The sequence below is a fragment of the Armigeres subalbatus genome, chromosome 2 (genome assembly GCF_024139115.2).
Source record: "Armigeres subalbatus isolate Guangzhou_Male chromosome 2, GZ_Asu_2, whole genome shotgun sequence".
Taxonomy (NCBI): Eukaryota; Metazoa; Arthropoda; class Insecta; order Diptera; family Culicidae; genus Armigeres; species Armigeres subalbatus.
This window is the reverse complement of record NC_085140.1, coordinates 171,604,978-171,631,830: the sequence shown is the minus strand read 5'-3', so window position 1 is coordinate 171,631,830 and position 26,853 is coordinate 171,604,978. Positions and strand designations below refer to the sequence as shown.

Genomic DNA, 26,853 nt, shown 5'->3' with positions numbered 1-26,853 from the left:
ACTTACTTCAGGGATTGCCTCAGAAATTCATCCAGGAATCCATGAAAATTCTTTTTAAAAAAAACTTCCGTCTGCCATCATATCTCGTCAGTAAAAAAAAGACGTCTTCGCGAATACTTCTAATATAAACTGGTTATTTGCGGGAGAAATGATCAATCCATAAGAACAATGTCTTGACTTGACAATTATTCTGAAAGAATGAATGATTTGATTGATTCCCCCGATTTTTTTACATGGCCGTGTAAAAAAATCCCATACAAAATTTTTGCAAAGTTGCTCCATTTTGCAGAAATCATAAAACTTTTTTTACACGGACTTTCAAATTTTGAACTGAAAACTTTTTTTACACGCATCCCCCGTGTAAAAAAGAATCGGGTGTACTTGTACATTGAAGATGAGTGCTAGTCCCAAGCAAGCATCTGTTGGTTCTCTGTCAAAGTACAGCTGATCTGGTCATAATGGAGTCGCAACTACGGGCAGTCAATCAAGCTCAAGCTCAAGCTACAATTATGTTTTCAATATTCGACGTGACTTCTTCCAGAAATTCTTATAGAACTTGCTCCAGATGTTGCTTATGAACTTCTTTCAGGGATTTCCTAAAAAATTCCTTCAGAATTTCTTTAGGAAGTTGCCAAAGGAGTTACTTCGGATGCTCCTCTAAAAAAAATCTTTGGAAATTCCTCCTCGAATTCCTTCGGAAATTGTTCCAGAAATTTATTTGAGAATTTCTCCAAAAAATCCATCGGAAATTCCTTCCAAAAATCCTGCGAAAATTTTATTACGAATTCCTTCGGAAATTCCTCCAGATGTTTTTTTATGAACTTTCCTCAAGAATTGCCTCAGAAATTCTCCCAATTTTTTTCCTTCGGTAGATCTTCAAGGAATTGCTATGGAAAGTCCTAAACAAATTAATTTGAAAATTCCTTATGATATTTCTTCGAAAACTCTTTGAGGAATTTCTCAGAAAATGCCTTCACGAATTCCTCTGGATATTACTATATTAGTTGACGTATATATTATTATATTAGTTGACGTATCAACCATTGCACTTTTGCATGTATATGAGATGATTCAAGGACAAATATCGCAAATATGAAACATTTTAACCCGTTGACACTTGAATGAGGCTTGAAACATGCCACATATCAATACTAAAGTGGTTGAATTACCGTAGTTAACGTGTGGTAAGCCAAACTCGGTGAAATTTGGAATGGTTATATTTATATAAAAGAGTTTTCCGAAAAATTCCTGGAGAAATTCTCGATGGAATTCATGGAAGAATTTAAAAAAATACTCTTATGGGGATTTTATAAGGATAATTTGGACCCATTTGGATTTGGAGCCCGCAATCGGACACCGGGACGCACACTTGCCGCTGGCCGTGAGGAAGACCCTTATCCGTTCATCACAGTCGAGCCATTCCAGTCTACGCTCATCAGCCGTCCTGTGTATGAATCAGGAGAGAGGGTCTTCCGGCAACCATCTTCAGGCAAGTACACTCCTAGTAGGATAGGCTCACTGCCTGACATCTCACGTGATTCCAGCCGCAGTGTGATTGGTGAACTTCAGGCCGCTCCGTATATCGTCTCAGCCAGCAGGCCACCAAACCACGATTCACCGCCTCTGCCAGTTACGCCTACCAGCGCTCGGCATTCCTCAAACCACATGATATCTGTTTACTACCAGAGCGTGAGAGGGTTGCGCTCAAAAATCAGTCAGCTTCGTTTGGCGTTATCCAGCTGTGACTGTGACGTGCTCGTTTTCACGGAAACGTAGCTACGATCAGATATCAAAAGTACCGAAATTTCTTCCGATTACATTTTTTTCCGTTGTGATCGCAACGATTTAACTAGTCATCATTCACGAGGTGGTGGCGTTTTAGTCGCAGTCAGAAATTCACTGAAAAGTGAATGTGTATCGTTAGCTAATTCGGTTGAACTGGAACAAATCGCAGTCCACATTAAGTCGAAGCCTCGTTCGCTTTTCGTTATTGCTGTGTATCTTCCGCCAAACTCTAGTATGCAGTTATACGTTGCTCATGCAAATGCTGTACGTTCCATAGCAGACAATTCCTCTGAGTCTGATATAGTTCTATCTATTGGTGACTATAACCTTCCATCTTTGCGCTGGAATTTCGATGTTGATATCAACGGGTACGTCCCTTCCAACGTTTCCACTGACACTGAGCTGAACTTCACGGAAGCAATGTTTACCAATGGCCTGAGGCAAATTAACCATGTTGTAAACATAAATGGAAGACTTCTCGATCTGATATTCACAACTCTCCCTGAGATCGTTGATATAATTGAGCCAACATCTCCGCTGCTGCCTATTGATATCCACCATAAACCAATCATCGTACTTCTTGACGAGAATGTCATGCCAGCATTACTTGTTGACGTAGACTGTTTTATATATGACAACTCGGCATGCAACTTCGATCTGATTAATTCTACTTTTGACGACATCGATTGGACGTCATCTCTGCGGTCTGATACAGTGGACGGAATGCTATCGGCCCTCTACGAACTTCTCTTTGAAGTTATCAACACACACGTTCCTCGTAAGAAGCGTGCCTCAAAGTCTGATGTTAATCAACCTTGGTGGGCTCCTGAGCTACGTAACCTTCGCAACAATCTCCGCAAGCTGCGTAGTCGATACTTCGTAGCAAAGAACGTTTCTGACAGGGACAGACTTCGTGATTTCGAGCTGGAATATAAAGCAATTCTTTCTGCTGCCCACGAAAACTATGTGCACAACGTTCAAGCTTCTGTGAAAGAGAATCCTTCCCGTTTCTGGAACTACATCAAAAAGAGGAAGAATGACAACGGTATCCCCAGTTTGGTGAAATTTAATGGAACTACTTCAAGAACAAGCAATGAAGCAGCTAACCTTTTTGATGCCTACTTCAAAAGTGTTTTCCGTAGATTATCTTCTGTCCGTCGCCAGAATTGTTTTGGTCAAATACTTTCCTACAACATCAGCTTGCCATGCTTTCAGTTTTCTCCTGATGAGATTCGAACAGCTCTGGGTGATCTTGACACATCTAAAGATCCAGGAGCAGTGTTCAACCGCTCACTCCAAGACAGAGTGTATTCATTTGCTTGAAAAACCGCGTCCATAATACCGTTCTATAAATCTGGAAGCCGAAATTGCGTCACCAGCTATCGGGGAATATTCATCCTCTGCTGTTTAGGCAATAGAGCCGCTGCACAGATTATCTCGAGCTTCCAGCATGGATTTATGAAAAACCGCTCAACAACAACAAATTTGATGTGTTACGTGTCAACCGTACCTCGAGAGCTTGAAGCCAAGCGACAAGTTGATTCATACATGTCGATTTTGCAAAAGCTTTCGACACTGTACCCCATGATATTATTATCGACAAACTGAATCACATAGGATTTCCAGCGTGGATCACAGAATGGCTGCACTCTTACCTATCTGGTCGCAAGGCTCTTGTGACGGTGAACTGCAAGCGCTCCAATATATTTTCATTGACATCTGGAGTACCTCAAGGCAGCGTCCTCGGTCCTCTAATATTTGTCATCAACGTTAACGACCTCGGTTTAGTGATTTCATCAAGCAAGATTTCATATGCTGACGACCTGAAGTTTTTCCGCGTAATTGCATCTCGTGCTGATTGTGCTGTTATTCAGGACGACATTAATCGTTTGCTTGTTTGGTGTGGCGACAACGGCATGCGCGTAAACAGTACAAAATGCAAGGTCATAACTTTCACACGTTCCGCCAACGCTATCCTGCAACATTATTCAATTGGACCGGACGACTTGGAACGCGCCAGCTCTATTTGTGACCTAGGAGTAACCATCGATGCGAAGTTGAGATTTAACGAACACATCAGCATCATAACATCTAAGGCATACACTGTGCTGGGATTTATCCGTCGTCATGCTGCCGGCTTCAGCGATGTTTACTGTATAAAAACACTGTTCTGCTCATTGGTACGGAGCATTTTAGAATACGCTTCATCAGTTTGGTCTCCATGTTACCTGGTCCATACGCTGGCACTCGAAAGAATTCAGAAAACTTTCATTAGGTTTGCTTTAAGACAGCTACCTTGGAACGATCCATTTAACCTCCCGAGCTATCCAAGTCGTTGCAAGCTGATCGACTTGGAAACGCTTTCCACCAGGCGCCTCAAAATGCAGAGATTGTTTATCTTCGACCTCCTGACAGGGAATCTGGATTGTCCCGAGCAATTGGAGCCCTTTTCACAGAACAAACTTTGGCTACAATAATTGTTTTGATTTGTGTTTGCGTTCTTTTAACGATCTTTGTAACAAGTTCGATTTTATTCTGTTCTAAAATGTGCTTAGTGCTAGGATTAGAGAATTAGAATAATTTAGCTATCTGTGGAAGCAATCTATGCGACATGCTCGAAGATGGTGTACTAATAAATAAATTAATAATATTTAAAGAATTTATTTGAAAAAATATAAGGCGGGAATTTAAACAAAAATCGCTAGAAATTTTTGAAGAAACCCTGGAAGGAATTTCTAAAAAATCTACGAGATTCTTGAATAATTTCCGTAGGATTTCCTGGAGTAATGTCCAAAGCAATACCTGGAGGAATTTGCAAAGAAATTCCTGGAAGAATTTTAGTTGAAATCCATGGAAGAATTTTCCATGAAATTCTAGGAGGAATTGTCCAAAGAGTAATTTCCCACGAAATTTCTAAAGGAAGTTCCGGAAAACATTTGTTTCTGGAGGAATTTCCAAATGAATCATTTCTTAAGTAATTCCTTCAATAACTTCCGAAAGAACTCCTGGAAGAGTTTTTGAAGCAATTCTTGAGGCAAGTTTATGTGGACATCTGGAAAAATTTTCGATAAAATTTTTGAAAGAATTCCTGAAGGAGTTCCTGGAGGGAATTCCGAAGTTACTTCTTGGCTTCTTGGAGAAGTTTATGAAGTAATTCTTATGAGAAGTTCATGAGCAATGTCTGGAGAAATTTTTGGAAGGAATTTTCGAAGTAATTTGTAAAGAAACGCCTAGGGGAATGTCCAAAGAAATCTGCAAAGGTATTCTTGGGTAACGTAGGAATTTCCGAAAGAATTTCTCAAAGAATTTCGATGCAGCTCCCGAAGAAATTCCATGACGAATTTTCAAAAAAAATCTTAAAAATCTTAAAGGAACTTCTTCTTAAAGGAATTTCCAAGGCGATTCCTGGGGGAAGTTCATAGGCACCATCTAGAATATTTTCCAAAAAAATTCCTGTTAGAAATTGCGAAGGAATGTTTGGAGAAATATCCGACGAAAGGAATCTTGAATTAATTTTAAAGGCAATCCCTGAAGAATGTCAATAAGGAATATCTGAGGAAATTTATGAAGGAATTTCCGAAAGAATACTTGGAGATAATCAAAAATAAATTTCTGAAATAATTTTTAAAAGACTTCCTTGGAACGTTGCAAAAAGAATTTATAGATGAATTTAAGAAGTAACTCCTTGAGAAACTGCTGAAAGAATTCCTAGAGGAATTTCCCTGGTAAATCCTGAGGAAAAAATAGGCATCATCTGGAGATATTTCTGATGAGGTTATTGAAGAAATTTCCGAAGAAATGTCAGGATTATTATCCAAAAGAATTTTAAAACAAATTCCTGGAAAACTTTAGGAAGGAGTCGTTGGATAAGATTCCTAAGAAATTCTAGGAGGTATTTCTCTAGCAATTTCTAAAAGAATTCTCGAAAGAATTCCTTGAAGAATATTCGAAGATATTTCCGAGGCAATTTCTAGAGGAAATTCTGAAAGAATTTTCGGAGGAAGTTTCTTGGCAATTCCTCAGAGAAGTTCATTGCCTTTAGGATTTTTTGAAAAAAAAAATGTATAAATTTCTGAAGAAATTTGTGGAGAAATTTGTGAAGAAATTTTCTGAGGCACTTCCGAAAGATTCCTGAACAAAATTTTGAGGCAATCTGAGATGCAAATAAAAATAAGGTTCTTTTGACATTGAAGACGGCATCACAGTTGGAACCGATATATGTAAAGGAACACAACGTGGTGGATTTTAATAGAATTGTACTAAATTCGCACGAGGCAAGTTCATTAATAACATCTGGAGGAATTTTCGAAGGAATTCGTAAAGATTTCTCGGAAGAATTTCTGGAGAAATTACCAAATAAAATTATGGATCAATTTCCTGAGGAATTTGAGGCATTTTCAAAGATTATTATGGAGAAACTTCCGAAGTAACTCCTTAAGGAACATCCTTAAGGAACATCCTTAAGGAATTCTGAAGGAATTTCCGATAAAACTCCTGAAGGAAGTTCACGAGCAAGTTCTTTAAGAATTTCTGGAAGAAACCACGAAAAAAAAAATTCTAAAGGAGATATCTAGCGAAATTTCCAAAAAAGATACTTACACACAAAAATATGAATAATAGGGGTTATTTCTATGTACAAAAACATAAGCTAAAAACTTTCGCATTTTTATGGACCATACTGCATGTCCCTTTCCCTTTACTAACTTTGTTGATAATAATGATATATGTAGATTGTAAATATCATAAATAGTCTCGGCTTCGTTAAGTGTTATATACGCATGAGCTTGTCAAAATAACTAAATACATAAAAAAGACATATATTCATGTATGCATATACAGTTCATTAGTTTTTTTATATTCTTTATTAAAGTGTTCATTAGTTATGTTTCTCTAAAAACATATTAAATTAATTTTAAGGATTATTTGGCTACATGAGATCTCTTTTTCCCGTGCATAATTTTGAATACCAAATTTGTGTTTTCTGGAAGCAACCGCATTTTTTTCTAAACCAATTATAATTCAAGCATACAAACTTCACTCACCGGCACTCCTTCTCCACCGAGGGCGTAGACATCTGCGCCGTACTGTTTGTCTTTCGCAATGTCACTGCCAGATTAGACCGCTCGGGGCTGTTGACCTCCACTGTCGAGGCTGCTCCCCTCGAGTCGACGCTGGGTGTTTTGGATACAGTTGAGGCACGTCTGCTGCTGGCGTTCTTGTTGAGCTTGGATGAAGCGTTCGAAATAGTCGACGAGCGCCGACTGCTCGCCAGCGGATTATGCTTGGGGCTAGAGACCGGTTCGTCCTTCTCTATCTTTGTCTGCCGCGAGAGAACATGCTTCCGGGCCGTGTCGGAACGCTTGGTCCGGTCACGCATCTTGTGCACCATCGGCATGTCGGTCGGGTGTCCATAATGCATCGAACCGTGTGATCCGGTTTGGTTCAGATTTCTGCAACGCATGGGAATCGACCCAGATGAAAAGATAGGAAAATGTGAAAACCTTACAATTTGCAGTGCGCTTGTTTGATTGGATTTACTTTGGGAATGGTTCCGGTTCGTCGACTGAGAGTGCATGTCGATGGTAATGGAGCGCGGCCGGATGCAGCAGACTGCTGTTCGTTTCGCGCGTAGACCGTTGGACCATGCTGCTGACACGTGCTCCGCGATGGTGCTTTACAGTCGAACGTTCGCCAGCCGGAGAACCGGACACCGGCGGGACGGGCAACTTGTCGACGGATAAATTTGGCACGGAACCGCTGCGGGAAACCCGTCGGCTTTCACATTGAGGGTGAGATGCTTTTGGCGTTCTGAAATGAGCAAATAGTGACATGGTTAGGGAAGTGGCCACGGCACGAGTAGACAATTCAGAAATTTTATTGACTGCAGAAATAAAATACAAGATAACTCAGAAATAAAATACAACTAAACTCAACAGGGAGAAGCTTCATTCGGGAAATATCCCAATTCCCGTCCCCAACAATAAACGTTTGCAGCTTGGAATAAGTTTTTAATTATTTGATAATTGAACAGCATTCAATGTCAAAATAAGACTAAAAACATTCAAAAGCATTTAAATGCTTTTCCAGCCAGCGGGTACAAAACTTCTCTGTACAAGAGCCTTACGAAATCTGTAGAGAATCTTGGCATTTACAAAACTAATAGGTTCTTATTTTAAACTGTTAGGTTTTTATACAACTGTTGTTTAAAATCTCAACAATTCTAAATGCTTTGTATGCAATACTTGCTTAATGATTTGGAAATTTTATTCATGTGCTTTTAAATATCATCAGTATCTATTAGTATACATTAGTGCTGTCCAATGAGCAGCTCGAATTAGCTCGGAGTTGTTCCCGTCCTGCTCGTTCTTTTTTGTCAACAAATGGGCATGAGCAGGACAGGGAGAAACTTCGAGCTACTTCAAGCTCTCATTGGACAGCACTATTGAAAGCACCCAGTTTTTTTTTTCATATTGTAACTTCTGTCCTGACCTACGTATTCGGTTTATTGACCCTTTCACACGCATACCTTAAAGTCAAATCCTTTGTGATTTTTCCTTTCTTACCACATGACCATTTTTATTTATAAAAGTAGTTCAAAAGAGTAAGAAGATTTATGATGAACACCCGCAAAAACAATTAGAGCTTTATCGAGAGACTTGTCCCGCCACCATTAACGACAACAAAGAGGGCCACCCGACGACACTTTATTGTGTGCTGCGGTCTGCATGACCAGCAAAAGCAGCGCACAATAAACAGATGGTGATCGCAGTAGAAAACTGGACACCAGTGATGACGAAAATATACGAAAATTATATATTTTTACTTTAAATGTTTTAGCCTGCAGCCCACAAGTACGAATCTATGGGATCGATCCGAAGGTGTGAACATTCATCCGTTTGCCCAAATTTAAGCGCGAACCGAACATCATGCATGGGTGTTTTCCCTATCACGTTCTAGAAAAACATACACCACTCTGAGCCATGTACAAAGTCGTCGAAGCTTTACACCAAGCTTTTGCGAATTAGTTGCACGTACGCACACGATATCCTTTGTCAAATTGCCAGGGCCAAGGTGGTGACACCTTCCAAGAAGATAGTCGCTGCCAGTAAAGACAGTCACGATTTGATTTATGGGAGCATTTTTCGAGTGAAGAAGGATTTCGAGCGTTTATCTCCAATCTACTGCTATAATGGCACCGCATAGCTAAGAATCTGGACTGAGGAAACATAAGATGGGGTGAGTGTGAAATTTTCGTTGATAAGACCATCTACAGCTAACCGAGGAAAAGGCGTTGGATTGTCATCCAGTGACAGCGAGATGTGGATTCACGATCCAATCTAAGATTTTTCCAGATGGTTAAATATCTTAGGCCACACAAAACATAAAATTTACTTAATACTACACTAAAAATGTGTGTAAAAACGCTCGTTAGTGAAAGGCAAGCCAAGTTTCAATAGCATGGTACAGCTACAACACAATAAAAGAAGAATATGAATATGGGTGATGGGTCAGACGGATTCACTGGCAGAAAAATTACCAAAACTCCTTGGACTAAATAAAGCAATAAATCTGCATGAACGTCATGACACAGCTGGTTTTGGTGAGGGTGGTTTTTGAGTGCGAAGCAGAAAATGTCTTGCTGGTAATCCAGACCAGACGACAGTTATTACCTACTCTACTTAAGAAACATTAAACAGGGGTGTAGGCGTGCTTAACGCAAATATCGCCGATGTGTTGCAAAGCGTCAATATAATTTTGAATGCTAATAAAGCAGAGAAGGAAAGGGTTGCTACCAATTTAAATTTCCGTCATTAAATATAAGTGTATGAAACAGCTGCTACCAAAGTGAAGTATAGCCTTTAATGCAAAAATTAATTCAGAATTCTAATCTTTAGGTCGTTTGAATTTTTATCAATGCGCTTTTTTTGAAGTGCAAGAAAAATTGGTCGAAGGGAAGAGCTTTCTGAATAATTTACCACCGGTGGTGTGTGTTGTCTTTTTTTTTCGTTCTTCGAAAAATTATGATTGCGGTAGTGCAACACCGATCAATACCACATAGGTACACTCAATGTACTTCTGGAATCGATACTTTACTTGATACTACCAAGTAAGTATCGAATTGAAGAACGAATTAAATCAATCGAGTACTCGACTTGAAATCTATTAAATCTAATAATCTAACAGAAACATTAGTATTTTCTTCGAAATAATCGTCTAAATTTTAGTATATAATACGAATTTTCTGTCGCTCAAAACTTATTTGTGCTAATTGCGGTGTATAATTATTCCGAAATCTGATACAAATATTTAAAAACAGTAATATCTCCCCCCCCCTAAGATTTTTTTGACCAAAAACTATACTAAATTCAGACAATTTTGAGGATTTTTTAAACATGGGGGGAAATGCTTATCTAATCTTCCGGTCAATGTCATCATATAGTGCATATACTCCTGTATATATACGATTGTGATGCATCACCAGTGCTACGATGTGCACGTATTACCTGGCGATCTAACTGCATTGATTGTCTGCCTTTTCCGAATTCCCAATAAGATTCCGTTGAAATATCACAAATGATGGTAATTGTTTGTGGAAAGGGAAAGAAAAGTGCAGTGGGTAACGGCCAAGTTCCCCCTGGCGGTTCTAAAATGATAAGCGGGAACAATACCTAATTCCATTTAAATCTTTTAGTATCATTAGTGATTAGCACAACACGGTGTGCCTGTGGCGGTTATTAACGAAAAAAAATGTCCATCCATTCTGAACTCGCCTTTCGAAAGATATAATATCCAGGCGTCTGCTATGAAAATTTCAAAATATTTCATCTAGGGAATCGAAAGTTATAGCAGTTACAAATTTAATGATTTTTGCGTTCGATATTCCACTAATATGCAACCATGTATACCGTGAATTTCCTCCTGATTACATCCAAATAAATTATCATCAAATATGAAATTCGCAACCTCAACCAACTATAACCTAAAACCTATTCTTTGAATAACAGAAAACAAATAAATAACATAGGATGTTAGAGATAATATTGTTCTAATATCAATGACAAAATAGACAATACAACCACAATACAGTATTCAAATTACAGAATTATTGCACTTCAATCTCCTAATCATACCAAAGTGTGAATATTGTCTATGACAGACAAGTAACTACACTCTGTATGATGATTCTGCTTTTATTAAATATGATAATAGTTGGTAACATAGAATACCGCACTGAAACAATTTTGTCTTTCATGGCTACTGGGTAGTTAGTAAGACTAGTAACCAACATTTAAACAACAATGTGCATCATTTGTTGTCAGTTATACAACCATCATCCAGTTCGATTCAAGCAGTGGTACAAAAACGAGCTCCATTTGGAAAATAAATGAGAAAAACTAGATCACACGAGGAAAACCGCCTTTTCCGAGAACGGTAGACGGAAAAAGCATATATGCCCCACTTCGGAACGTCTCAACAATTTAACTGACTTGTTGAACTACGATGCATTTACTTCATAAATTAATGCATTTACTACATAAATTAACTGACATAGGGAATACTAGTATCCGAACTAGAAGAGAAAAACCATCGCATTTCCATAAAGCCAGGTAAGAAAATGAGAGATTTTAAAAGACTGAAACTATTTAAGAAATATTTCACTGTCATGAGACGAGTTTACTACAATTCCATTTTATTCCACCAAATCGTATTACTTTTACATATACGTACATATTTGGAAATTGTTTCAGTGCGGTATTCTATGTTACCAACTATTATCATATTTAATAAAAGCAGAATCATCATACAGAGTGTAGTTACTTGTCTGTCATAGACAATATTCACACTTTGGTATGATTAGGAGATTGAAGTGCAATAATTCTGTAATTTGAGTACTGTATTGTGGTTGTATTGTCTATTTTGTCATTGATATTAGAACAATATTATCTCTAACATCCTATGTTATTTATTTGTTTTCTGTTATTCAAAGAATAGGTTTTAGGTTATAGTTGGTTGAGGTTGCAAATTGCATATTTGATGATAATTTATTTGGATGAAATCAGGAGGAAATTCACGGTATATATGGTTGCATATTAGTGAAATATCGAACGCAAAAATCATTAAATTTGTAACTGCTATAACTTTCGATTCCCTAGATGAAATATTTTGAAATTTTCATAGCAGACGCCTGGATATTATATCTTTCGAAAGGCGAGTTCAGAATGGATGGACATTTTTTTCGTTAATAACCGTCACAGGCACACCGTGCACACGTTATTATTTTATGTGGGGGGGGGGGGGGCACGCATGGAACATATTTTACAACTCGGGTGTCAGGCGGCTGTCCCATGCTCGACCAAAATAGTAAAATTTAGCTAGAATATTTTAATTTTGTTTGATTGTTTTGACGTAGGACTACGTCTGTGTTTTCTATATTGGGGTACACTTTACGATTGCGAAAATCGGGGACCGTCACGAAAATATGATAGACTTTAAACTTTAATATCTAAGCCTCTTCTCGATGGATTTTCAATTTTTTTGGACCATTCGATCAAGGATGAGTCAACGCTTCTTTGTATTTATTTGGAAATACTGGTTTTTAACTATTTATTATCGATAATTGATAAACAATTTAGAAATAGGTCAACCAACCAATCACGTACATGCATCACTAGCACAGACATCAAAAATCAATCACTTGCGGGTTTGGATCTAATCCTCAGTTTGAAAAAGGTTTCACGCAGAGCAGACGCATCAAAGCGATCGCAGCGGAGCGGACACAGCATCATGGAGACGCTAATAACATTTTCAAAGAAAATCCACCGCATTGGTGGTGGTGCTCGATGTGTTGCTGCAGATCATTCAACCTCAACGAATTAGAATTTCATATGAAGAAAAGGTTGACCATAAAAATAGCACTGTGGCGATCCCGCATCGCCAGTGCCGATGCTGAAAATTTATTACAAACTGTGGTGTCAGTTAGGTGGAAAGGAACATTGGGGAAAGAAAATTGGTTCTTCTCAGGACCAAAATTTTATGAAAAGACAGAGTTAATTGCGAAAATGGACTGTTTCGGTGGCATCGGGTTTGGCGTGATAGTTTGGTAGTTAGTTTGGTTGCTGTTAGTGATTCCATCCATTAAAATTCACTACATCATCTCCCTCCGACGCGCTATCAAATTCGCTATTTACGATTGAGTTTTGCACTTTGAAGAAAGTTTATTTCGGATAGTCGGATCAACCTTCTTTTGTATAAAATCAATGAAGACGCCACCTCAGTGGAAACTATCTACAGCAACCACCCATCGGTGAACGTCGCTCGGACAGACAGATGCCGAAAGATAATGTTTTGTAATATGAAGAAACTTCGTCTTGAGTCAAATTTCTGTTGTCATTCCTCGCAACAATACGCATCTTAGATAAACAACATCCCTTAACCAAATTCAGAATATTGCGAGAGTTTTATTGGATTCTTAGAATTTGTCATTCTCCGAACGGTCCGTTGTCTGTGGAATCCCGATCGAAATGGCTCGCGCGCACCGAAAAGCAGCTTTATTATATCTAATGAAGTAATTCCATTAGCTCCGCCCCTTCATTAATTGTTATGAGTGCACATTACATTTACACCCATATCAGCTCACAAATCGGGATTCCACAGAGAGCGGTTCGACATTCGATGCAGCGGAGCGGACACAGCAGCACGAAGTGGGTGGCAATGCTGCAAACCCAGCAAACCAGCAATCGTATAAGAATGTACAAATTAAATTATATATATATTCTCAGATCAGATCGTAATCATATATAGATCCAGCAGAAGTTGTGAAAAATTGTAGAAAGGTTACATATAATGCAAATGTACAATCTTATTACAATCTATGTCATAAGTTGTAAATATGTAAATTTAAACTCACAACGGAATCATATATCGCAAATATTTGAAAAATTGCATAAATGTGCATCTGAAGTTACAATGTCGTTAAGATTTGATTGTAAAGTCCTCTGTTATAATGATTTCAAATATACATACAACAACGCTGTTGATCCTTGAATGTTCAATAAAATATTCTTTTTCAAGAATATTAAAAAGAACACATTTGTCATTGTTATTAAATACAATTCGAAGACAAATATCAAAAGCGGTAGTTGTTTTATACAAACGCATTCCTCAACATTAAACAATCGGTAATCACCCAGTCAATGTCTGTGACATAGAACTTCATGAAAATGATCATTTAGTTTTTTTTTGTACTATTGGCCAGAATTCTAAGGGAACCTTTTCGCACCCATTCTCCATGAACTGTGTTTTCCGTACATCTGTACTAGCTATGTATAACTAAACCTTCAAAGGTAGATTCTTAATAGAATACGTACTGTTATTTGTCATTAGCTTGCTTGAGCTTGAGCTTGATTGACTGCTCGTAGTTGCTACTCCATTATGACCAGATCAGCTGTTCTTGCACAAGGAACCAACAGATGTTTGCTTGGGACTAGCACACATCTTCAATGTGCAAGTACTGGTGATCTCATTTGATAGGTCACACTGGCGCCTGCCACGTCAGAATGCAAGTCAATGTAGGGAAGGGGGAGGAAATGATGATGCAATCACTCGCCCACTGCAAGCCGAATATACCTCTGCACTTGCCACGAGTTCATGCGGAATTTGTTGGAATTTTTGGGTTAGGTTGGAGAGGCAGAGGTCCGTCTTGGTTAACGAGCTGCCAATGTGATAGATAGGAGAAGGTAACTGATGGAATTTCTAATTGGATGTAGGAAACGAGCTGCATAGTTCATTTCCAATTCTAGCAGATTACTGTTAGAATACTCAAGTTGAAGGTATAGGAATAGTAATGGAAACGGTATGGAAGTCCATTTCCAGTTCTAGCGATTGCTAGAACATGAGAAATACAGAGAAAGATACAAAGTAGGAGAATGGAACGGACCTGGGATTGAACCCACGACCTCCTGCGTATAAGGCAGAAGCAGTAACCATATGACTACCAAGCCCTCTTCGAAACAAGAGAGATCACGCACTGAACTGATTAATTTTATTACCGCCCGCGCAATGCAGAACACAATAATTCGACCGACCACGCGATCGTTCTGCTGACCGAAACATGAGAGATCACACACTGAACTGATTAATTTTATTACCGGCCGCGCAATGCAGAACACAATAATTCGTCCGACCACGCGATCGTTCTGCTGTCCGAAACATGAGAGATCACGCACTCACTGTTATTTGTCATTAGACATAGTAAACAGCCTGGTGTTGTTTTTTAAGTACTCACTAAATGGATAGAAACAGATTTGCAAAAATTCCATTATTTAGTACTTATTGGAAACATGAAATTCAATTCTAAAATTTAGCAACCAGAAAGAGAGTATGTACTATTAGTCGTTTTATTCCATATTTTGTTCTCAACAATCAATTCACAACATCACTGGGATCTATAGAACAATTTAGAAATACAATAAACACGATTTTAGGGAAAAAAAACTTGGAGGGCAATTTTGTTATATTGACAACGTTGTATTTCTCCTCTTAGAGATGATAATATCATGATGATATTATACACGTCAATATGAAATTATATATGTGTTCAATTAAATCGCATATACTGGTTGATGCAATCATTGTCGACAATGTTGTATAAGATGTAATGGAATGTCTTTTCCAGATTGTATTCGCAGATGCAATATTATCATTAGGTATAAATGATTGCTTAATAACTGCGGAGGAACCAGGTAGCTTCTGGACTATGAACTAGAAGGTCAAAGGATCGAAACTGGAAGCTGGAGGCTAAATTTATAACATAAATATATACATTAACTAATAATCAACTAACAGCATGTCACATAATGATTATGTTTCGACCTAAGAAATATTTTTGTTGCAAATACAATAACACGTATGTTTTTATGATAATATAATGTATGTATTATGATGTATGTTTGAACGTTTTTTTACTATTCTAGATTTAAAGTTGTAACAGTCCAATTATGCAACTTTATAACTGAACATATGCGATCTCTGATAAAAACCAAAATGATTGTAAGTATATTGATTAAATTGAAATCGGAATACGTCGTATATCTTGTTATGCCATAACACTGATTTGTACGTATATGGCCTCCACTTTTGTTCACATAGAAGGAATCTATGCATTTTATACAATCAAATTGCATCGTATAAGAGTGCATTAAACAGAACTGAAAGTTAGTTACGTGAACCAATTTGTTGACTGGGAATTTATTTCATTGGAGGCTTAGCAAAAAATCATCAAGCGATTGGATGCAGTTAGTTATTGGAATGGGAATTGTGAAAAGAAAATTGGTTCTTCTCAGTACCAACATTTTATGAAAAGAAAGAGTTTATTGCGAAAATGGACTGTTTCGGTGGCATCGGGTTTGGCGTTGTAGCTTGGTTGCTGTTAGTGATCCCATCCATTAAAATTCACTACATCATCTCCCTCCGGCGCGCTATTAAATTCGCTATTTACGATTGATCTCATAACAAAATTCAAAATCTTGCGAAAAATTTTCATAGGATTCTTAGAATTTGTCATTCTCCGAAGGGTCCGTTGTCTGCGGAATCCCGATCGAAATGGCTCGCGCGCACCGAAAAGCAGCTTTCTTATATCTAATGAAGTAATTCCATTAGCCCCGCCCCTTCATTAATCGTTATGAGTGCACCTTATATTTACACCCATATCAGCTAACAAAGAGGCGGGGCTTACGGGATTAATTTATTAAATACAAGAAAGCTGCTGTTCGGCGCGCGCGAGCCATTTTGATCGGGATTTTACAGAGAGCGGTTCGACATTCGATGCAACGGAGCGGATAAAGCAGCACGAAGTGGGTGGCAGTGTGGTAATGCTGCAAATTTAGTTTAACCTTTGGAGGCTTAGCGAAAAATCATCAAGTGGCGGTCGGACAGTTGCAACGCAAGGTGTCGGCAAGGGATTGGATGCAGTTAGTAATTGGAATGAGAATTGGGAAAAGTAGCTTGGTTGCTGTTAGTGATCCCATCCATTCAAATTTACTGCATTATCTCCCTCCGACGCATTATTAAATTCGCTATTTACGATTGAGTTTTGTACTTTGAAGAAAGATTATTTCGTATAGTCGGATCAACCTTCTTTTGTATGAAGACCATTTTGGAGGACACCATCCTCAAAAAATGGCCGAAATAAAGGAGAAATAAGAAGAATCAGAAGTGGCGTGAAACCAAACGCAAATATATTTATTTTTAACGTTTTGTTTTCGCCCGCGATGTAAGCGTACGTGGCAATGTAAGTATTGTGATGTCCCCGACTGAAAGCCAGTCGAGTGACTTCAGCGGCCGATGAGTCATATTAATTCCACGGTTAGAGACTCAAATTCTATCCAACTGGGAAAAACTATTCGACTTCTTGATTCGGAGAGCAGTTTGCTCAATGTTAATGAACAACACACATTATTATGGCTACTTTCATCAATTTCGAATAACAACGTAGTCCTACGTCACCTTTGCGTACAACCCGATTGGGCTTCACCTTTGAGTTTTTATTTTATTTTTATTTTTTGGCATCAAATTATTAGGAGCTTATTTTCAGCATCACATAACACAAGAGAGGGTAAAACTCTGCATTGCATAGATCAGTTTAGGAGGTCCTAGAGATGTCGTAAAATTCCGATTAATCGATTAGTAACTAATCGATTACTCTCGATCCTTGTCGATTATTGAATCGATTAATCGTTGGATAGTAATCGATTCAAAATTAATCGATTATCAAAACGATGAATCGATCAATCGAGGTAATCAATTAAATTGCGACATCCTTATGATGTCGTAAAATCCTGATTATTCGATTAGTAACTAATCGATTACTCTCGATTCCTCTCGATTAATGAATCGATTAATCGTTTGGTAATAATCGATTCAAAATTAATCGATTATCACAACGATGAATCGATTAATCGAAGTAATCGATTAATTTGCGACATCTCTACCCGAGCAGCACAAGCCAGACAAAAATGGTTGCCGCAACTTGATTGTGACTGAATCTGGTCACATATGAGTTGCAGTAACCATCATGGAACATGTGTGCTGCTAGGGTAGGAGGTCCCCGATTCGGTGCATTGTTGCACTGTCGTGTGGAGCATGGTCGTCCCGTGTCGTTTATGGCCTTTATGACGCCTTTGCTAGAACAAATCATTTTGTATAATGGCTGTACATGTTAATAATTTATTCTAGTTCTCAAATCTTGTGGTAGACACTTCTGAATGCTGTCAAGGCGATGGGAGGGACATTGCCTATGAGTGGCAGAGGCGGCTGTGCTCATACTTAAGAGAATATCTAGAATAATATATATTTTGAAGAGCAATAACAATGCCAACCTCCATTTTTAAATCACAAACTTTATTTAGTAGCATAGGTAATCAGTGCTCGTAATATACATAATTCGGTGGGCACGCTTGGAACACACTTTTAACTCAAGTTCGACCAAAAGTGTAAAAATTAATTGATTTATTTTAATTTAGTTTAATTATTTAATCTTCCTGCGTCAAATGGTTAGGTATTTGTTCCTCCACCCCTCGTGCTCCCTCCTTTTCTATTTTATGTTTCCAAAGTTAAATCAACGTGATCATACTAATCCCAAACTGCACGTACCTCTATCATATCAATCTACATAGCTTCTTCGACAATCACCAGAAAACGGATTTCAATCATTTCCCTTCTACCATAAGTATAGGCTGCCCATACGTACCATATTTAACGGTACAGTCCCGTTTTTTAGACCTTATTTGGCTGTCCCGTCGTAATCTAACAAATCCTCAATTTGTCCCGTTTTTTCATTGATTCGTCCAAAGAGCTCCAAAATAATATTCAAACAAATCCATATTTTGGGCAGGAATTTAAAACCAAATACAAGGAAAATGGACGAAATCTATCAAAAAAGTTTGATATCTTATATTATTAGTGTTGATTTAAAAGGATTCGTTTTGGATTTTGCATGGATCAGCTTTTCTTAAGGTTTTAAACAGCTAATGACAACAGGTGACAACGGGAGATTTTTTGTACACTTCCATATTTCAATGACTTTTTTCCTGCTTTTTTCGAAATTTGAAAAAAAATATAGAATACTTCGCAAGAAAAGAAAATCGAAAATGAACTTAATCTGGAAATTAGAATGTCTGTCTCTGCGCTTCATTTTATTGACGTTGAGGCGTTACCTGATTTTCAGGATATACTTGCCTACATAGTTACCGGCCAGATTTTAATGCCCCTGACTTTTCAAATTCCGCTGATTTCATATGTGTGCGCGGGATCTTTGGGATTCCGTTGTTGAAAATTAGAATTTCGGCCCGATTTATCCGGCGGAAATCTCTGAGAGTCCGAGCTGTAAACCAGCCTACAAATTAGCCAGGATTTATTTTATTGCATGAGTCCCGCCTTTTTGGAAGCAATGGACATCGCCAACCATATTTATGGAAACAATTAAAATTCAATTTTATTATTGTTCTTTCCTTGTCGAGATTTAGATTCTTATCCGCAGATTTTCCCTCACTTATATTCATTAAAAAGGGGTTTATCACGGGTACTTTGACTATTTTTTGTTGTAAAATATCTTGGCTGTGCATATGCATATGCACAGCCAAGATATTTAACAAAAAATGGTTTTCGTACAATTAATGCAATTAATTGTATTTTTTGTTATTTTCAATTGTTCAGGATTGGAAAAGTTTCTGATATTAGTCAGTAAATTAATCATTAATGCATGTTTAAGACTGAATTAAAATAAAATTTCATTTTTTTTTTAAATACTTTGAATAATGAGTAATATTTTGTTCCTTTGTGTCTTCGTGTCTTTGTAGTTTAATATTTTTCCACAACTAACTTAATATAGTAGAAGGTTATGGTACACCATGGTGAATGATCCACTCTCAAGTCTCAAAATTTTCTCTTACACGAAAAATTAAAATTAAGCGCATAAATTTTGAAATTTTTACAGCTCTTGAATTTTATCACGAGATTTTTGACATGTCCCGTTTTGCGAGTGCGTTTGTCCCGTTTTTTATCGAAATAATCTGGTCAGCCTACATAAGTATAAATCATCTAAGCTATAACAAACTCTATCGTAGCGATCCCGAACTGTCTAAACATCCAACATGAACATAAACACAACCGTTTCTATCTCTACAAACAATTCTCTAATAAATAGGTTCCATAGCAGTCGCTAGAGCCGGAAGCGGTCAACAAGCCGCTCAACACTATCCTCCTCTATCTTCTATTGTCTCACAAGTTTACTACCCTGAAACTGAACTGTTTCGGACCCCTTAAGCAGAGGACGGGACCAGTCAGTAGATGGAAAGGTCCGTTGTGATAAAGGGTCTATCACAAGCCTCGGATAACCTGGAATAATTTTTCCACGAGTCGAGTTCACATTGATTTCATGAGTTCTATATATTAATCGTCCCGTTGAAAATTTAAGCCAGCAGTGTAAACGTATTGCCTAGTGTCATACAACGTAGATTGGCCACGGCCCGGGGATACGTTGAATATAACAAGAATAACAAGAATAACAAGAATTTTGAGGATTTTTTAAACAATCTGTAACAAATCCAGGGAGTTTTTTTGATTTTATTCATTATAATATTTATTATTTCTTATCACCCTCACCCCCCTTTGATCTTTCGGTGACCAGTGGGACATAATTGTAATCAAATATTTGTATCGGCCTTAGTGAAATTCAGTTAAATAAGCTTCATTTCATAGATTTATTATGATTCACTTAAAATGTGGGATCGTAAATGTAGCCTTTCCTCAATTCTAAAGTGACCATACATCTACTATTATGCGAAACAGTTCCGAATCCAGTCTACTTGTCCCGCATTCCATGCTGAATTTGTGAATGCAAAAGACTATGAAATCCGTAGAAAATCTTAGGAATCAGTGACAATCTATGGAATCCAAATAACAAATAACAAATCCGAGGAGTTTTTCGATTTTTTAAATTTTAATATTTATTTTTTATTAGCCCCCCCCCCCTTGACCAGTCGGAGACCAGTAGGACAAAAAGTTAATTAAACATTTGTAACGGCCTCATATTTTTTTTTAATTTTGAATTAATTTTCTTTAATTTTTCGACATATTTTGAGTTTGAAAATTCCTATTCAATGCTCACTTATTACGTTTTTTTTTTTAATTTTAAGAGTTAATTTTTTATTTTCCATGTAACGAGGTGGATAAATATTTTAGAGTATAACATTCATCACTATAACCTGCTATTGAAAAAAGTTAGTTGTAGAAAAATACTAAACTACAAATATTTCACTCTTTAAAGGTATACGAGAGAAAACACGGAGGAACAACATATGACTCAATTTTCAATATATTTTTCTATACATGTATCAGGGTTTGCAGAACACGATATCAATAGATAACGAACAACGATTAAAAGAAAGACAAAAACTGTTTCGAATCATAACATGCTATGATAACATAAGAACAACAAGAATCGAATAGGCAGCCAAGTGATGATTTTCGCTTTGTTTTCGCTCAATTTGGGTTGCGAACCGCAAAGTTGTGTAGAACAAGTTGAAATGCATTATCAGGGCTTCCCACGTTTGAAGCCTTTTAAAAGGAATTTATCATGAGGTATAGCCTCCCGAATCAGTTCATTAGCATGACAGCTTGCAAAAAAAGTCTCTCGCAGTATGCTGAATATCGTATATGTATACAGAGACGATAAGCGAGAGACTTTTAAATAATCTTTTGGATTCAAACTCTCACATGAGTAAAACTTTGAAAATTGACTTTCAACCACATTTAAACATGCATTGAAGTTTATATTATTAATCAACGTCAAAAACTTTTTGGAATTACAAAAAAAATCGGTCTGGGGCATTAGAGGTTTAATTTTTCCACTATTTATTGTTTCACCCAACATAAATAATCGATAATTACTTGACAGTGTCAAAACAATCGTTTTTGAGTTTTAATTCAAATATATGAGTGCTCATATGATACGCGTAGGTATCAATACTTTTAATTCGATATTCAGTTGTATGGATACTTTTATACAATATTCTTTTAAAGTAAAAGTATCGATACATCAGTCACACACAAATAGACGTAACACTGATGAAATTCCCATGCTCCTCACTTTCGCTTCTCATTTCACAATCTTCTCTTCTCACATCTTACTTCTCATGTATCATTCCTCACTTCTCGCTTCTCAATTCTCATTTATCCCTTCTCACAGTAAGCAGCGAGAATTAGAAATAAGAATTAAAAAGTGAGAAATGAAATGAAGCTGCGCGGCTATAAAGCAAGACCATGCTGAGGGTGGCTGGGTTCGATTCCCGCCTCCCGATACCAGTTTAGGCAATTTTCAGTTTGAAAATTGTCTCGACTTCCCTGGGACTAAAATCATCATCGTGTTAGCCTTATGATATACGAATGCAAAAATGGTACTTTGGCTTAGAAACCTCGCGGTTAATAACTGTGGAAGTGCTGAATGAGCACTAAGCAGCGAGGTGGCAATGTCCCAGTGGGGGATTATTATTTATTTATTTATTCAGACTAAGGCCGAAGTGGCCTGTGCGGTATATAAGAGTCTCTCCATTCGGCTCGGTCCATGGCTACACGTCGCCAACCACGCAGTCTACGGAGGGTCCGCAAGTCATCTTCCACCTGATCGATCCACCTTGCCCGCTGCGCACCTCGCCTTCTTGTGCCCGTCGGCTCGTTGTCGAGAACCATTTTCACCGGGTTATTGTCCGACATTCTGGCTACGTGCCTGGCCCACCGCAGTTGTCCGATTTTTGCGGTGTGAGCGATGGATGGTTCTCCCAACAGCTGATGCAACTCGTGGTTCATTCGCCTCCTCCACGTACCGTCCGCCATCTGCACCCCACCATAGATGGTACGCAGCACTTTCCTTTCGAAAACTCCAAGTGCGCGTTGGTCCTCCACGAGCATCGTCCAGGTCTCATATCCGTAGAGGACTACCGGTCTAATGAGCGTTTTGTAGATTGTCAGTTTGGTACGGCAGCAAACTCTATTCGATCGGAGCGTCTTGCGGAGTCCAAAGTATGTACGATTTCCAGCCACTATGCGTCACCGAATTTCTCTGCTGGTATCATTTTCGGCAGTCACTAGGGAGCCCAAGTACACAAATTCTTCTATCACCTAGACTTCTTCACCACCGATGCAAACTCGCGGTGGGTGGCTTACATTGTCTTCTCTTGAACCTCTTCCTATCATGTACTTCGTCTTCGACGTGTTGATGACTAGTCCGATCCGCTTGGCTTCCCTCTTCAGTCTGATGTAGGCTTCCTCCATCTTCTCAAAGTTACGTGCCATAATATCTATGTCGTCGGCGAAGCCAAATAGCTAGACGGACTTATTGAAAATTGTACCACTCGTGTCAATCCCTGCTCTTCGTATTACCCCTTCCAAAGCAATGTTGAATAGCAGACACGAAAGACCATCACCTTGCCGTAACCCTCTGCGCGTTTCGAAGGGACTCGAGAATGCCCCTGAAACTCGAACTACGCACATCATCCGATCCATCGTCGCTTTGATCAACCGTATCAGTTTATCCGGAAATCCGTGTTCGTGCTTTAGCTGCCATAGCTGGTCCTGATCGATTGTATCATATGCGTCTTTGAAGTCGATGTATAGATGATGTGTGGGCACGTTGTATTCGCGGCATTTCTGCAGTCGCCAAGTACTGGCGAACACCTGGTCCGTGGTGGAGCGTTCGCTCATAAAACCCGCCTGGTACTGCCCCACAAACTCCCTTGCAATTGGTGCTAGTCGACGGCATAAAATTTGGGAGAGTACCTTGTAGGCGGCGTTCAGCAATGTGATTGCGCGGTAGTTGCTACAATCCAACTTATCGCCCTTTTTGTAGATGTGACACGCGACACCTTCCATCCACTCCTGCGGCAAAACTTCCTCCTCCCAAATCTTGGTAATGACCCACGCTCTAGCCAATGCCTCACCACCGTGTTTAAACAGCTCTCCTGAGAGTTGGTCAACCCCAGGGGCTTTGTTGTTCTTCAGCCGGCCAATCTCCTCCTGGATTTCCTGAAGATCCGGAGCCGGTAGAATTATGTCCTGCGCGCGTTCCCCCAGGTCCATCAGCATACCGCCATCTTCGTCTGCCACATCGCCATTCAGGTGCCCTTCGTAGTGCTGCCGCCACCTTTGGATCACCTCACGTTCGTTCGTAAGAAAGTTCCCGTTTATGTCTTTACACATATCAGGCTGGGGCACGTGGCCCTTACGTGAACGGTTCAACTTCTCATAGAACTTTCGTGTGTTATTAGCGCGGTACAGTTGCTCCGTCTCTTAACGGTCTCGATCTTCCTGCTGACGCTTTTTCCTCCTAGTCAACCGTCTTGTAGCCGCCCAATGTTAAGCCGCGGCGCCGACTTCAACGCGTGTTGTACACCGTCGAGAGTTTAGACCGCAGGCATACTGCAACGAGGTAGTGGTCGGATTCAATATTCGCACAGCGGTAAGTGCGTACGTTCGTGATGTTGGAGAAGAATTTACCGTCGATTAAAACGTGGTCGATTTGGTTTTCCGTTTCTTGGTTAGGTGATCTCCATGTGGCCTTGTGGATATTTTTGAGGGGGAAGAAAGTGTTTCGCACTACCATTCCGCGGGAGGCTGCGAAGTTTATGCATCGTTGGCCATTGTCATTCGATACGGTGTGCAGTAGAGTGATTCAAATTTTGATCTTTTCGCTCCCCCGTGCTCAAACGATGGTTTTTGCTATTTTAATAGTCCTCCCAAATTTTTAGCTGATTTGGATGTAATTTGATTGTGCACGTGCCATTTGAAGGTTATATGAAAATTACTATGAGAATTGCCACTTATGTAAAGGATCGTTTCGTGAAGCAGCCCAGAATATATTTGAATATATTTAACACATTGCTATCATAGAATAGATCCTAAGCTAAAAGTCAGTTTTTGTTGCGAAGCAATCTGACTTTTTTGAGCAAAATTATAAAGAAAACAGAAATGCTCATTATTATTATTGATGTTATTCTTTTACGTGTTAAATTGAATTTCTCACAATTCAGTATTTCCCTAATAACTTTTGTTGCCAGCATCAAATCGTTTAGCAACAACGACGATATTTTTCCTTGTTAAATTTCCTATGTTGCTAACGTATTCATACATTTTTAGAGCTTAATGGGCAATGATGGGGAACGGTTTTTCACAAAAGTTATTGTTTTCATAGTAATTGTCATATAAGCTTCAAAGTGCTTGTGCTCAGTCAAATTACATCCAAATTAGCTAAAAATTTAGGACGATTATTAAAATAGCAAATGCCATCGTTTAAGCATAGGGGAGCAAAAAAGTCAAAATTTGAATCACTCTAGTGTGCAGACTATCCGGTCCGATTACCGGTCTATACATTTCCTCCCTTCCTACCTGTGCGTTCATGTCACCGATGACGTTTTTGACGTCCCGCAGTGGGCATCCATCGTATGTCTGCTCCAGCTGTGCGTAGAACGCTTCTTTCTCGTCTTCGGGTCTCCCTTCGTGTGGGCAGTGCACGTTGATGATGCTATAGTTGAAGAAACGGCCTTTAATCCTGAGCTTGCACATCCTTGCGTTGATTGACTGCAACCCAATCACACGATTGCGCATCTTACCCAGCACTATGAAGCCGGTTGCCAGCTCGTTGGTGGTTCCACAGCTTTGGTAGAAGGTAGCCGCTCGATGCCCGCTTTTCCACACTTTCTGTTCTGTCCAGCAAATCTCCTGCAGCGCCACGACGTCGAAGTTGCGGGGATGTAATTCATCGTAGATCATCCTGTCGCAACCTGCGAAACCTAGCGACTTGCAGTTCCATGTTCCAAGCTTCCAATCGTAATCCTTTATTCGTCGCCTAGGTCTTTGCCGATTATATCGAGTCGCACTAACTCCTATATTGTTCGTAATTATTGGTTCTCCAGGCGGCTTATTGGGCCTGCGCAAACCTCCTGTCTCGTCGGAGGGCCGTCGTGTCAGGGCTGTTTAAGGTCCCACCACCTAGTCCCGCTTCAACATCATTGATTTACTTTCACTTATTTGTTCGCAAACAGCTCCCAATAAGACAATGCTCTGCATTAGAGTGATTCAAATTTTGACTTTTTTGCCCGCCGATGCTTAAATGATTGCTTTTGCCGTTTTATTAATCCTTCTAAGTTTTTAGCTAATTTGGATGTAAATTGAGTGAGCACGCGCGGTTTGAAGTTTGTATGAAAATTACTATGAAAACAGTAACTTTAATGGAAAACCATTCCCCAACGCTTCCCTTCCAGCTCTAAAAACATATAAGTACATCGGCAACTTAGGAAATTTTTCAAGGAATTAGGCCGTCTTTGTTGCGAAACGATTTGATACTCGCAAGAAAAGATATTAAGCAAATACTGCATCGTGAGAAATTCAATTTAACACGTAAAAGAATAACATCAATCCCAAGTAACATTTTGAATTCTATTTGGATTTATTCAAGTTTTATTGGAGTTTTATCAAGGATTCGCATAAACTGTAGAGTTTTATCATAGTTTTTATCTAGTCTAAGTTACCTCAAAGCTTAATTCTCTTATAATAGTTTTATGATATGATCCAGGTGCATCTTAAGCTGTTTATTTTGATAAATTATGCAGCAAGAGCACTATATCCCAATTGAAACTAAATAGTTATGAGAAAGTTTTATGGTACTCTTCATTAAGAAAGAACGATCTTGAAAATGCCATTATAAAACTTCCTTAAAACTATGTGGTTTTGAGTGGGAGAAAGTGCTCTTGTTGAAGAATACATCAAAACAAACAAAACATAATGTCAAATTGGACGCAAACAAGTGTATAAATTGAAAACAAGTTCATCAAAGGCAAAAATAATGTAAATTTATCCCATATATGGAAACTTCATTTGAGCAAGCATCTGTTTTTTTCTATCGGAGTTTTCTTTCTATCGGATCAAATTTACTACCAGCTGCATCAGCTGATCTTGATCTTCCAATACCAGGCAGATTTCATATCCTCCCATTTATCATATGATCGATCAATTTTCTTT

The 26,853-nt window shown here is 38.6% G+C and overlaps 1 protein-coding gene across 3 annotated transcripts in view; it reads right to left on the bottom strand.

The window, feature by feature from the left end:
• Nucleotides 1–26,853, bottom strand: part of LOC134211200 (uncharacterized) — a 118,009-nt gene that overhangs the window by 21,220 nt on the left and 69,936 nt on the right. For all 3 annotated transcript variants that reach the window (XM_062687877.1, XM_062687876.1, XM_062687878.1), the window contains 2 exons: nucleotides 7,324–7,593; nucleotides 6,828–7,235 (listed from right to left, as the gene is read on the bottom strand). In XM_062687877.1, the coding sequence (XP_062543861.1) occupies nucleotides 6,828–7,235; nucleotides 7,324–7,593 (678 nt within the window). The remainder of the gene's footprint in view (nucleotides 1–6,827; nucleotides 7,236–7,323; nucleotides 7,594–26,853) is intronic.